Source organism: Rhamphochromis sp. 'chilingali' (assembly GCF_963969265.1).
Source record: "Rhamphochromis sp. 'chilingali' genome assembly, chromosome: 2".
In the NCBI taxonomy this organism is placed as follows: domain Eukaryota; kingdom Metazoa; phylum Chordata; class Actinopteri; order Cichliformes; family Cichlidae; genus Rhamphochromis; species Rhamphochromis sp. 'chilingali'.
The window spans coordinates 59,389,970-59,403,641 of NC_137930.1; the positions used below are offsets into that span (position 1 = coordinate 59,389,970).

The 13,672-nt window shown below is 41.5% G+C and overlaps 1 protein-coding gene and 1 long non-coding RNA gene across 3 annotated transcripts; one reads left to right on the forward strand and one right to left on the reverse strand.

Moving 5' to 3' along the window:
• Window positions 1–1,581: 1,581 nt before the first annotated feature.
• Window positions 1,582–9,331, reverse strand: adm2b (adrenomedullin 2b). Of its 2 annotated transcripts, none has more exons than XM_080876457.1 (3): window positions 9,264–9,331; window positions 8,304–8,424; window positions 1,582–3,285 (listed from the first exon to the last, which is right to left on the reverse strand). In XM_080876457.1, exons 2-3 carry the CDS (start codon window positions 8,402–8,404, stop codon window positions 2,880–2,882), a joined length of 507 nt encoding a protein of 168 aa, XP_080732583.1. In that variant the 5' UTR covers window positions 8,405–8,424; window positions 9,264–9,331; the 3' UTR covers window positions 1,582–2,879. The 2 variants fall into 2 exon arrangements, with proteins under 2 accessions (XP_080732583.1, XP_080732582.1); XM_080876456.1 differs by lacking the exon at window positions 9,264–9,331 and adding an exon at window positions 8,628–8,775.
• LOC308393028 lies at window positions 8,773–11,031 on the forward strand. The gene is made up of 3 exons (XR_013970908.1): window positions 8,773–8,869; window positions 9,737–9,782; window positions 10,617–11,031. It is a non-coding gene; the product is annotated as an uncharacterized lncRNA (long non-coding RNA).
• The last annotated feature ends 2,641 nt before the right edge of the window (window positions 11,032–13,672 follow it).

Genomic DNA, 13,672 nt, shown 5'->3' on the forward strand with positions numbered 1-13,672 from the left:
ACACTTACAATGTTAATGATCCTCATGGCTGATAGGTGAAATCACAGTTACTGTTGGGTTGTGATGGGTTGTGATGCGTCGATGCTCTGGTGGTCACTGTCCGCCTGCCCATATATATCCTCCTGGTTCAAACTGTAACCTTTTTGACGTGCATTGGGGGCTAGGTTTACAGCAATGTCCTGTCACACTTTAACCAAATTTTATGTAATGGGGTACGCTGTGTTGCACGTTGGCCTTGTTTGTGTGTTTTTGTATGTCAGAGTGTCTGTCCGTTCCAGGAAGAGCTTTTCAGTGATCAGCAGATTGCATGTTTGGGCTTATGTAGAATGACTCAGTACTTCTTTTCACAGTTAAGTTGTTTTTATTTTTTTTATAATTATCGGGGGGGAAAAGTTTTTACACATATGTAGATCTGTTTTTAATACTATGTATGCATTACATACAGTAGATTTGTCATATTTACATGTCTGCGAACTATATCACAAACTATTTAAATAGCAAAACAATTCTGCTTTCTTGTAATCTATGGGTACTGGTCCTCATGAAGGCAGGCTCTGACTTGGGATTTTTCAGTATCAACGGTCCTGTCTTTCAAGTATCAGCTGGTTCAAACGCAGATTAACAGAGGTAAAGTTGACAAAGATGTCCAAACAAGCGTTACTTCGTGACTTCTATTTTTTTTATTGATTGCTGTCTGTCACATAAACCAAATGCCTGCCTCTTTACCAGGTCACAAGGTGAACATTGTAAAGACTGAACAGACGACAGGAAAACCTTCATATTTTTCCGCTTTGCTGTGATGAGATATTTGGATTTGAATTTTGATTTGCAACCTTTACATTCCCTCGGAGAGGACACGGAGTACAACAGATCTTTACATTTTGTTTTATGTGTTAATAATACTGTACGGCATAAAAAAACATTTTTGGGCATAATTTTTTGGACACAAACAAGATAACTTCTCAGAAAAGCTTAAATATTTCTAGTTCTGATTTGCGTTTAAGGGGTGTATCTGGGGGTGGTAGAGGCTTGGCCCACTCTTAAATCTAATTGGCCACATTAAATGCCTCCCAAAACTGTTGAGAAACAACAGCCTGCATGCGATCAAGCATGGCACATCTGATGTTGCAATGTTGCAAACCGTGGGGTTTATTATACTTGTGTAAAATATGTTTTATATCTAAAGCTATTTGTGGCTGTAGAAGGAGCTGGATCAAGTCTGGTAGCCTCATTAGCCCCTGCCTCTGCTCTTTGTTTATGAACGTGACTTACAATGTGTGTTTTTTCTGAACATTTGAACTCTACCTGCTTTGTTCTGTGCATGTACAGGAAATGAAACGTGAATGTAAGTCACACTCACCTTTTAGGAATGGACAAAAAAGTGTTTCATAGTGAAAGAATAAAGGAGGCAACATGGATATGAAAAGGGTAAAATGATGCTGGTTTGTAACTTTACTTCATTTGTAAAATATTGTCAGTATAATACAGCATGAAATGTTCACAAAAAACTTCACACTGACGCCTCGATTTGCTGTTGACAGGTGAAATAACTATAAAGGTTTTATTTAACATCAGTGTTAGAAGAAAACAGCACAATGGTTTACAAAAGGACACTTGTGTCTTTGAATGGAGTGTATATGAAAACAAAGATTTACTAAAGTGTGATATTTACAGCAAAACTGACCCATTCATTTAAAGTTAAATAACACACCTTTAAAATTCAAGTCATATTGAATGTAAAGGATAATAAAGTGCTTTCATGCATTCCTAATAATAGCCTGTGTGAACTACCAAAACGGGAGTTATAATGAGCTGATGTGCACACAGAGAGAAAAGAATAAAACAAACTATAAAGCTTAAAAAATGATGGTCTAAATTCACTGGCATGCTTAATCTGCGCTGGTGAAAGGCAAAACACTGTAAGGCCTTATAAATGATCAATTAAGGCTCAAACTGATGCAGAGAATATCGAGTGCGGCTGTCCTCCCTCTGGTTTAATAGAGTTGAGACCTGCTACGGTGTCTGTTAAGTGTACAGACAGATTACGGATTAGGGTTAGTGGTTATTTTGGCTGATCATATGCACTGTGGGTTTTTGGGTGAAGGGTTAATTGGGTTTGATTGGGGGTTATTCTCGGGTTCTGTCTGCACTGAAGCAGAGAGGGATAAATGTGCTTTCAAGACACATTGTGGATTAACACTGAGCTCAGGTAAGTTAAGAGGAGGAGGATAACCATTCATCAGCAGACATTAGTCAGGTAGGGATTGGTTGAGAGAGGCTTGTCTGGTTACAAAGATAGTCGTGCTGTAAATGCCAAAACATATAGGACTCTAGTTTTAGCTCGGTATAATGCTGTAGCCCACACTACAGGTAATAATCTTTAAAAAGTGTTATTTTTACAGATTTGACAATCGTATCTGTAGCTTACAATAGCAATGTACTCGTCAGAATAATTGATAGATTCAATCTCAAATTGGTGATAATGAGTTGAAGCAGGAAGTTGTCTTGGGAAAGACTCCTGAGTGACCAAAGCACTCTGACATAAAAAAAAAAGCAGTCTGCTGTTTCCAGTCAAGGGACTCTGACCTTTCCAAATGGCCTCTTAGTCTTTGCTGTTGTCTTTTTCATGATGTTGCCTCATTCAAAGCGTTCAACAGTTTACTCTGTGAGTACCTTGTTCTTATTACTGATGAGAGTTTTAGTCAAAACTATAAAAATAAGACCCAAGCTGTAAAAAACCCCACAACTGCTCTGTTAAGGAATGACAGCAGTAGCGATATTTTTGAGCCTGAACATATAGTTAGTGTAACAGTGGACCTGGGTAATTTGCCAGCAGGTGTTGATGAAGTTGTCTTGAGTGTGGGTGAGTGGGTGTGGCCTTATCCATAGCTGTGAGGACTGCGGGGGTTAATTGGGGAGGAGTCTTCCCTCCCACTCTGTCCAATCAGCTGGTACAGACGGTGGCTGAGGTTCTGAACCTGACAGGTGCCTAGGACACACCCCACCCTCATCAGGTGGGGGTGGCCCCTGCCTCTACCAGCATGGCGACGACCCCGTGACCCGTGCTGCCAGACTGGCACCTCCGGTAGCACGTTGTGGCTTTGGTCGACCAACAGGTCAAAGGGCTTTGGCGGGGGATCTTTGTGTGGGAGCAAGGCCCTCCAGATGATCTGTCCGTCTTCCTCTGTAATTTGGTTGTGAGCAGCGACAGAGAGATCAGACACAGTTGGCACGATGCTGGGGTGAAAGGACTTTGGGAATTTAGAGGTTCTGGGAAAACTCAGCCTGAGAAAAACAGACAGAAAGACAGAAAATATTTCCAGGGAATCACATTCACATACGTCATATAAACGTGACTTTAGGGTAATAATACTACTTTCAGCTGCTGCCTTATTCACAAAGGGTTGTCACAGTGGGTTTGTTGCATGTTTGACTTGGCAGGTTCCCTTATTGATGCAACCCCAAAGGGATATATGTCGCCTCTCAGGATCAAACTAAGGATCTCTGACTCTACTATGGAGCCCCCATGACTTTAGGGTACATTACGTTGGTGCAGATTCATTTCCTGAAGACTTAGTGAATCCTTTAGTATAACTTCAATTAACCTCATCCCCGCCTAACGCAGCAATTTAAAATTGAACAACTGTGTGGATATGAAAGGGTGACTGTGTAAACGCGCAACATTAGCAATACCTGTTCAAATGTGATGATTGGCAGTCATGCATGTCACCTGCTTGAGTTTCACAGTGAAACTGGATAAACGCCTTACAGGATTCACGGTTGCACTGCAGGAATGTCTGCTGTGCTCAGTCTGAGGTCTCATTTTTGAGAAGAGATGATAAAGAAAGACAGAGTGGTGCACAGGTAGTAGTTCTGCCTGTAGCTATCTAACCGTCTATGTGCATTGCTTAAACATTAAAGCACTGCTTTCCCCCATTAATCTTCAAAACACAGTTAAAAGGGTGATAAGTTCATTTTAGTCAATAATTAAAAAAGAATGCAACCAGTCGGTCTAAAATTTCTGCTAGCGACATCTAAAGGCTGCTCTGTTTCCAGCTCCCAACCGGACCAAAGTGGTTTAAACCAACAGAGTCGAGAACCAAGACACTGACATCCGCTCAGTCAAAAAAAAAAAAAAGACATGGTTAATCAATAACAGTATGCAAGTCGGCAAATCTCACAACAGTTCCGGGAAGTGACAAAGCACAATGTAGATTGGTGGTGAGGGGCTCCTACACCTCCTCCACTCCCCTTGAGTGGGTTTTAAGTACTTTATTTCTCAGTCTCCTGCTGTCTGCACACGTTTTTTTCCCCTCACATCATCACAATACCTTTTCTATTTAAAAAAGAAAAAAATAATTCCCACTTTCTCCCAGATGCTCAAAAGTTCAAGTGCAAAGAGGGGGTATGTTTTGTCATGTAAGCAACCAGCGATGACATAATACTGCACAGGTAAATTAAAGGTTTGCAATAAAGCAATTGTCTGTTTATTCCAGCCCTTTTATACTGCTGACAGGAGCAAGTGGTTAAGTCAAATGACTGCAAACCCTCATCGTCCCTAATTCTCTTTAATACTTTTATAGTTTTGTCAAACACAACACTGCCTTACGCATGACTTATAATTCTGTACTGCAAAAAATGATATTGTATATTCAGTATGTAAGGAACAAAGAATAAAGGCAGAGGGATGGATGAAGTAAGATAATGTTTGTTTGTTTGTTGTGAAAAGTGGGCCAGATTACCATTTTATCCTGTAACTAATCCTGACTGGTATTCTGATCACTCTTCTGGCTGGACACCTTTAGCTCTCACTGCCAACACACACGAGAACACACATTCATTGTGTGTTATACCATTGACTTTAGGCTAGGTGAACTGAACTGGTTTTAATGGATGGTGAATGAAGCGTGCACACTTAGACACACACACACTGGCATAATGTTGCATGGTGGAGAATTAGTCAAAACACGTGACTGTGACACGTGACTGTCAAACTGAGATGCAGACTTTTGCATGCATGCGGTACACAGCGTAAGAAAACTCTTGGCTTTATTCATCTTTACATGCGTGTGCTGACATCTGTAGTTGCCTGTCTCTTTTTCTTTCTGCACAAAAAAACACACATTTGTGCATTTACTCACACACATACATGGTTAAATGGCCCCCTGTGGTGAGGTTTAAAATCAACTGCCACTGAAGGGAAAGGCACTTGGCACCAAACTGCCTCCCAGTAACAAGAAATCTGGGCCACTGAGCTACTTGCTAGTTTCTAACACATCTAATACAGGTAAGCTAATATACAGCAAAGAACCAATACAGTAAACACATATGCCTATTTTTTATTTTACTTCCAGTAATTTTTAGTGTCTGCATTTTCATTGTGGTGAAAAGGTTTTGCTTATCCACCGTACTACAAGATACGGGGATGGGTGTTCTTCTTCACCTTTCCACCTGTCTCCTTTACATGCACACAAATGTTCTGTCTTGCTTCCTCTGGCTTTCCTCCCTCTTCTCTCCAGAGCATACCTACATCACTCTAGACTCTTTTCCACCAGCTCCATACTCTCACTATGGATCACAATGCCATGTGTGAACATCCTAGTCCACGGAGACTCCTGCCTGACCTCATCTGTCAGCCTCTCCATCACCTTTGCAAAATAGACGGGGCTCAACCCCACCTTGAACTCCCACTGCGCACCTCACCTCTGTCTCGTTGTCCTCATGCATTTCCTGCAACACTCTCACACTCTTCTCTGTCACTCCTAAATTCCTCATGCAGTACCACAGTTCCTCTGTTGGCACCCTTCCGCATGCTTTCTATAGACCTACAAGGACACAGTGCAACTCCTCCTGACCTTCTCCGTATTGCTCCTTTTCAGCTGTACTGCTGCTCATTAATCATTACTAGCTTCGGTCAAGCTTCAACAGCTCTTTCTCATATCTTTGTGAGTGGCTCTGTAGTTATTATAGCTCTGAACATCACCCTTGTTCTTGAAATTCAGTACACAACTTTTCCATCTTCTCATTTTTCAAGATTATGTTAAACAATCTGGCAAAAATAAGCAAACTCTCCTGTCTTCTCTCCTAGACTCCAGACCTGTGGAGGTATGGAGATACCTCCACAGGTATGCCATCTGGACAAATCAGCTTTCCATGTTTCATCGTCTTCATAGCACATTCCCTTGCCTCATTCAGACATTTGCATAAATACCACTCTTTCTTTTCTGTTTAGCAGTGGATGGGTCAGAGTGCAGTGAAAAACCATCTTGCATTCTTTAAAGTGCATCCTTAGTCTCCACTGGCTGTAGATTTATAGCTGTGAACATGCATTCACTGCATCCTGAGTTCTTGTAGATGAGAAACTGCCCACCAGAGGTGCATGCGAGCACAAAAATGTCAGACGCAGTTAGATATATGTAACAGAGAGTGAGAGGACCTCATGTGTCCTGCCTTCTTAGGCACCAACCTCACCTTCTTCCTTCAGAAGTGAGAACACACCTCACATCGCCTGCTGTGTGCTACATGTGAGAAGGGATAGCTTTAGACAGCATCTCACCCTGGCTTTGTTACAGCCAGTTACATTAAAAGTACGACTTTATTATGAGTTGACAAGATCTGATGATAGTGATATCCATTTCCCAGTCACAGTTTTCTTTGCCCACCTGGTCTGTTTAATGGCGGTACTAGCTGGAGAACAGAGAGGGATTGCTTATCGTCAATGAAACTTACTGTAAAGTTGTAAAAAAGTTATTTTTTGAGCAGCTGAGATGCTTTAAAATGAAATTTGGTCATAACTCACAGGAAGGAAAACAGAAATGATTGTTGCCTATAATATCTGGCAGCAATTAACACTCCATGATAGCAGTATGTAATAAGCTGAACCCCCTTTTGTGTTTTTCTTTCTATTGCAACCCCCATTCCCTCACCTCTCATGTGTGATTCAGGATGTGAACCTGAATCTGAGAGACCAAAAGGAGCGTCTCCAACATTCTTCCCCAGTTAGAGCTCAGCATGGGGCTGTTCACAGAGAGACTGAACACACATGCAGACACATACGTGTACACAGACACACACACCCTTTTGTCCCTATGGGTTGCCCACAGCTTCACTAACAGCACGACCCCCTCCCTCCTTTTGGCTCTGTCTTTTTAAAATTACAGCAGGATGCTTTCATTTTTCTTTCTCTCCTCTTTTATTTCTTTAGGCTCACTTTGCTGAGAGCCAGCAGCAATATTACGTTACATCCAACAGCACTGAATCACACTGAGACGTTTGAGATGGGGTTCCCCACAACCCCCACCCCCATTAGCCAGAGATGTTTAGTATATAATGCTACACAACTTAATCAAATTGATAATTCTTATTGGTGTTGTTGAGGAAAAACAATCAAATAAACAAGCAGGAATAGTTCTGAAAAAATAAAAATAAAAATAATTGTATGAAATGCATTGCCTTGATGCCTTTTTATCTTACACTGTTATTGCACTAATTTAGCTCTCGAACAATAGATAAGGTGTATTAACACTAATGTGGGATTAAAGCTTTATAAAAGCTGCAAATAAGGGGAGAAATCCCTCTTATATAACTTAGACTCAGGGAGCATAACCCCTCTCCCTCTCTTACGCTTTCTTTCTCACACGCACAAAACAGCGTAAGAAGTTTTCTCTGATTAGATCTACCAAGGTAGCAGAAAACAAAGTAACGACCTGTGGGTTTGCATGTGACGGTAATTTTAAACGGCGTGCTGCTGGCCTTGAAGCAGCCACATCATAACATGTTCTTAAGGAACCTACAAGCTGCTGGTGTCTTATTCAGACTGCTTGCTTGCTGCTTGGCCCCTCGGTATGCGCATGTATCCTTGTCCCAAATCCCACTAAATCACCTTCACCTCTGTCTCACCTCCTGCTGCTACTGAGAGGAATTACCTTACTCCGTCACTAGACCCCTTTTCTTCTCTTTTATGTTTTTATTTCTTTCTTTTTTTTCTTCAAATGCTGTGATGTGTAGTCATTGTTTTGCCAAAGTTACCTTTTTACAAAGGCTTTTTATTTCTAAAGAGAGAGTTTAAAGGGTGTTATGTGGTGCAAATTTATTCACAATTACTCACAAAACCTTTTAACATTGCTTTATACTTTATCTTGTATGGGGGGAAAAGAGGAAAAATACAAAATGTGCATCAAAGTAAAGCAGCAAAATTAAAGTTGTTTTCCATTAAGGTTATTAGTTAAGAAGATATTCTGAATTTAACAATTTACTTAAAAACAAATATTTAAATCCCCCTAAAAGTTTCGGGGTTCGGGTACCTGGGTCTGTGAGTTCTCTGCGGAGTCAGTGCTTGGGACTGGATCTCCAAAGGCAAGAGCCCGAGCAGCACGCACAGCCACGCCGGACGGAGGGTGCACATGACAGGGTAGCGGAGGCACACTGTCCGGGAGCAGTAAACCAAAATATTATTGATATTACCGGAAATGTTAAAAAGAATCGATTAGAAAAAAATCCGAGAATATGGTCTGTCTTTTTGTTGTTGTTTTGTTTTTACAAAATTATCTCTAACATGTAAAATGTCGCGTATTCATGAACGACACGGTCAGCATCATCTCTGTTTCCTGCATCTTCGGCACACTGACCTCCGCGGTGTAATCCAATGTGATGCTCACTGGGGCGCAAAGCAGGAGCGAATGGAGTGTTCTGGTTTATAAAGTCCGAAGGAGGAGGAGGAGGAGGGAGGAGGAAGTTTTATTGCGTGTCCTGCTCACCAACCTCACCTCCAATGAACCTCGCAACCTAATTAAACCTCAAGAGCTTCAGTCCTCTCACTAATCCTGGGTATGAAGTGGATCTGCCATATTTGTTTTGTGCTTTATGTAAGGTAACTTATATTTTTGGATTTCATTTCCCATTAAGCAGTGTCCTTGTGGCCAATGAGCCTAGGCTGACCCACTTAGAAATAACTGCTGAACCGATTATTATTAACACAGTGAAGTCGTATTAAACCCCCTGGAATACAAAGAAAATGTTATTTTTAGTAACAGGACTTCACTTATATGACAACCACGGGTTTTCATACAGTAGCCTACTCAATGCATGCCTGGAAAACTAACAAATAACTTCCTATAAAACCTGAAATAAAGTCATTATAAAAAAAAATAATTTTACTTTGAAAAGGTATTGCATTTTATTAGTCTAATGCTTTCTACTTTGCATAAATCTTCTATTTCTTCTTCTACCTGCTGGCATTAGTGGATCATCTGCCTCCATCTCACCTCATCGCTGGTATCCTCCTCCGTCATACCAACCTGCTCCATGTCCTCCTTCAATACATCCATTAACCTTCTCTTTAGTCTTGCTCTTATCCTCCGGCCTGGCAGCTCCATCTTCAACATCCTTTGTCGAAACCAGGTTTCGCTGTCGAAACCTGTCAAAGCTGTCTCACCAGCTATCCCATGTTAGAGTCCCATGTTAGAATGTCCGACTTACCATCATTAAAAAGCATATTTAAAGCTTAACACACATTAATATGAATGTCTATGGACAATTCCCCCCTTAATAACAACTATGAGTAGGGTAATTTTTTAAGAAATTTTTTTTTAAATGACTTTCTTAACTGGATAATTGAACTAGGTACATGTCTGCATTGGCTGATAGCTGTCTTGACAAGGGCAGCTACAGTTTCTGCTAGGCCTCATCCACTACCTCAAGTTGTTAAACTGGATCCTTTTTGTGTTATCTTTAATAGACTGGCTACTGTTATGGCTTGCTGTGTGGTTCGTACTTCGGTTTTGGTGAGTAACTTTTTTGTGTTTGTGTTTTCTGTTTTTTCACCACTGATTAGCTGCATTGCACTCATACAGTTTATGAATATAGCTTGCTATGAATCTAGCTAGCATTAGCTAATAAATTAGCAGTCTGTTCTTTTGTTCATATAATATAATATCTGCTTCAAAAACCAACATGGCAGAAGCCAAAAAGCTAACATTATAGCTTCAGGTCAGCACCTACACAGGTATTTTGGAAAACATAGCCTTTTTGCCTCTTGCCCACATATTAGCACCATTTTAGGTCTTTGAAAACGGAGATTTCTGGGGGTTTTGTGGGTTGGGGAAATCACAATGCAACTTTGTTGCTTTTATTTTGAAGGTGACTGCTATTAGACGTGTGTGTGTTCAGTTGATACACATACCCACATAGCAAAATTGGTATGGCCCGGATCAGGCCCACACAATGTGCTTACATATGGCTAACATACCGCAAAGAACGACGGCCCTTTGGTGGCCCAGACCTGGTTTGCCCAAGGTTGCCCACACATGGGCCAGCACAAGGCCAGTTGCATACACACTGGTGGTCCTGTGCTGGCCCATGCGTGGATTACCTCTGGCAAACCTGATCTGGGCCACCAAAGGGCAGTCATTCTTTGCGGTATGTGGGCCATCTGTAGGTGGTGTGCAGCCACGGGCCAGTTGTAGACACACTGCTGGCCCAGAACAATTTCAGCTCTGGCCCCAGATGTCAGCCTAATGTATACTTTAAACAAGCCATGCAATAACAACATGTACCAGATGTTATGGCCCTGGCCATAATCTGCTTTAGTAGTTGTTTTCTTTGTCTGTGCCTTTAAGTCTTTGCAGGTCCCGGATTGGATGAGCTGACGGCTGCCGATTGGTCCGCTGATCATGTGGTCGCATTCAAAATCCATCACCAGGAGTTGTCCCAGGCAGCCACTGACAGCAGCAGCAGACCTGACCCTGGCCTCTAAAACCTGAGACATTTGTGCCACTTTCTGAGTTCTGTATATAGTGTGTACATTAGTTTTCATTGTAAATAGCACCTTGTAAATAGCACTGGAACAGAAGGGGTGAGCTGCCTTATCGTTTTCCTTGCACTGTTTTCTCTTGTTTATTTCAGTTAGGGAGTTAGGTGTAGCGCTTGTCTTTTGTTTGATGTTTGATTTCACATAGGGTTTTAGATAACACCTCCTCCTGACTTAGCTTGTTTTGTTTGTTATTTTGGCCTTTGTTCACCCCGGAGCTTCATTTTTGCAGTGTAGATAAATAAACCACCATTCACTAAGAAATTGGTTTTCCCTCTGTGTATGGTTTTGGGGACCAGGGCGGGGCAATCTTTTCAAACTTATGTTGCGTTCCTGTACCCCTAGACTGGGGCGTAACACCAGAACATGCAGAAGTAACATGCCAAAACTCTGTTCAGACAGTGAGTGGACTGATTCTTATATAGCACTTTTCTACTCTCCCAGATTACTCAAAGTGCTCAATACAACATGCCACATTCACCCAATCACATACTTTTGCTTAACTGAGGGCTTCCTAACTACTTTCACACTCTTGACATGCAGATTGGAGGAGCCAGGGATCAAACCACTAACCTTCCAATCAGTTTGTGACCTGCTCTACCACCTGAGCTACAGCCTCCCACTGGCAAAGATGAGTAAGCCCTCACTAGGTTTTGGATAAAGTGTACACTCACAAACCTGTCAAACCTGCATTTGAAACATTGGCTACCATAGCAGTAGAGTGGCATTTGGGTCTTCTAACTAAAATAGGAAAATAGGAACATAAATAGTGCCATCATTGCCAGACGTGGCCCACATCTGGTTGACATACACTCTGCCAAAACACCAGTCAGTCAGAAGTGCCAGCTTGATTCCAGATCTGGGCCAGACCTGTTTTCTGTGGGCCTGGGCCACATAAACCAAACCACAATCAAGCCAGATATGGCATGCCATCACGTAGACAGTGCCATCTATGTCAGGCCTGGCCCATATCTGGATGACATACGTCTTATCATGCCAGAAGTCCGCCAGCAGTGCCGGCTTGATACCAGATCCGGGCCAGACCTGCTTGCTATGTGAGTACAGATTGATGCAGAATGTAGCGTTTTGAACAAGAGATGGTGTTAGAGATAAAGCAGTGTGCTTAGTTTGTGGTGAGAAGATTGCTATGTTGAAGGATTACAGTTTGAATTGCCATTATGAGACTAAGCACCTACATAAAAATACAAGAACTTGAATGATGCAGAGCGCAAACTAATATGTGAAGACAGAAGAACTTTTTTTTTTACCAAGCATTACACATCCAAGGAAGAAGCAGTCAAGACCAGCTTTGTCTTTTCCCATAAAATTGCACAAATAGCAGTAACAAAGGTAAACTATTCTCCGATGGGAAGTTTATTTGGTGAACTGTTATTATGCCCATGAGAAAAAAAGAAGCATTTGAGAATGTGTCTCTATCCAGGCGAAGCATAACAAGACTGATCAAGGACACTGTGGGAAATCTGCAACTTACGCTGACAAAGTGGACACTTTGAACTGGACGTGATGTCTGTGACACAGCCAAGTTACTCATCTTTATGGATGGGAAAACTAAAGTGTTTGAGATTGCAAGGAACAATATTTGTTCATGGAGGTAACCACACGCTTGGGATGAAATGGGAAAAACTGGCAGATGTGACCCCTTGGGAAAATTAACTGCTCACCTCTGGTATACATACAATAAAAACTTTGTTACTGTAAGCTCTCGGAGGACATTTTATTAGATACACAGGCAAGTAGATGTGGTCAAGATGACCTGCTGAAGTTCAAAATGAGAATCAGAATGCAGAAGAAAGTTGATTTTAAGTGACTTAGAAAGTGGCATTGTTGTTTTGAGTATTCCAGAAAATGCTGATTTATAGAGCATGGTTCAAAAAAGCAAAAAATCTCCAGTGAGCCCAGTTCTCTGGGTGAAGATGCCTCACTGCTGGGAGAGGTCAGAGGAGAATGGCCAGACTGGCTTGAGCTGTAATTCAAACAACCACTCATTTCTACCAAAGTTTGCAGAAAAATATGTCATGTTGAACCTTGAAGCTGACTGCCTGCAGCAGCAGAAGACTACTGGATGCAACTTACTTCTGTCAAATAAGAACAGAAATCTGAGACTATACTTCAAATGCAACCTGATTTCTGCTGCAATATTTGGATTGTAGTATTAGAATATGGCATAATGGTAATGGTACACTTTGGGTCTCTTAGCACCAACTGAAGATGATTTAAACCCCACAGCCTGCCTGTGTATTGCTGTGGATTATGTTTATCCCTTCGTGTACAGAGGGAACCCATCTTCTGGCTGTTTCCATCAGGATAGCGTGCCATGCCACAAATCTCACATCATCTCAAACTGGTTTCTTGAACATGACAATAAGTTGACTGTACTCAGATGACCTTCAAAGTCACCAGATTGCAATCTAATAGAGCACCTTTGACCTGTGGTCGAATAGGAGAGTCTCAGCCAACAAGTCTGCAGCAACTGTGTGATGCTGTCGTGTTAATATGGACCAAAATCTCAGAGGAATGTTTCCAGCACCTTCTTGAATCTTGTGCCACGAAGAACAAAGGTAGGTCTAAAAGCAAAAGGGGGTCTAAACAGATACTAGCAAGACATACCTAATAAAGTGGTTAGTGAGTGTTTTTATCCCAACATGCCAATTTAAATCACTCTCCCTGCAGTGTAGAGCAGGTTGTTGTGACATTTATAAAGTTATCAACAAAAACTGACATTTGTCTTTACAGCCGAATATGGTCCAATCTAAGGAGAAAAAAAAACATTGCCTGAAAAATGACACCTCCACCATCTCCATTAAAGATGTGTTTTGTTGAAGAAACCTGAGTACAACAGCAGTA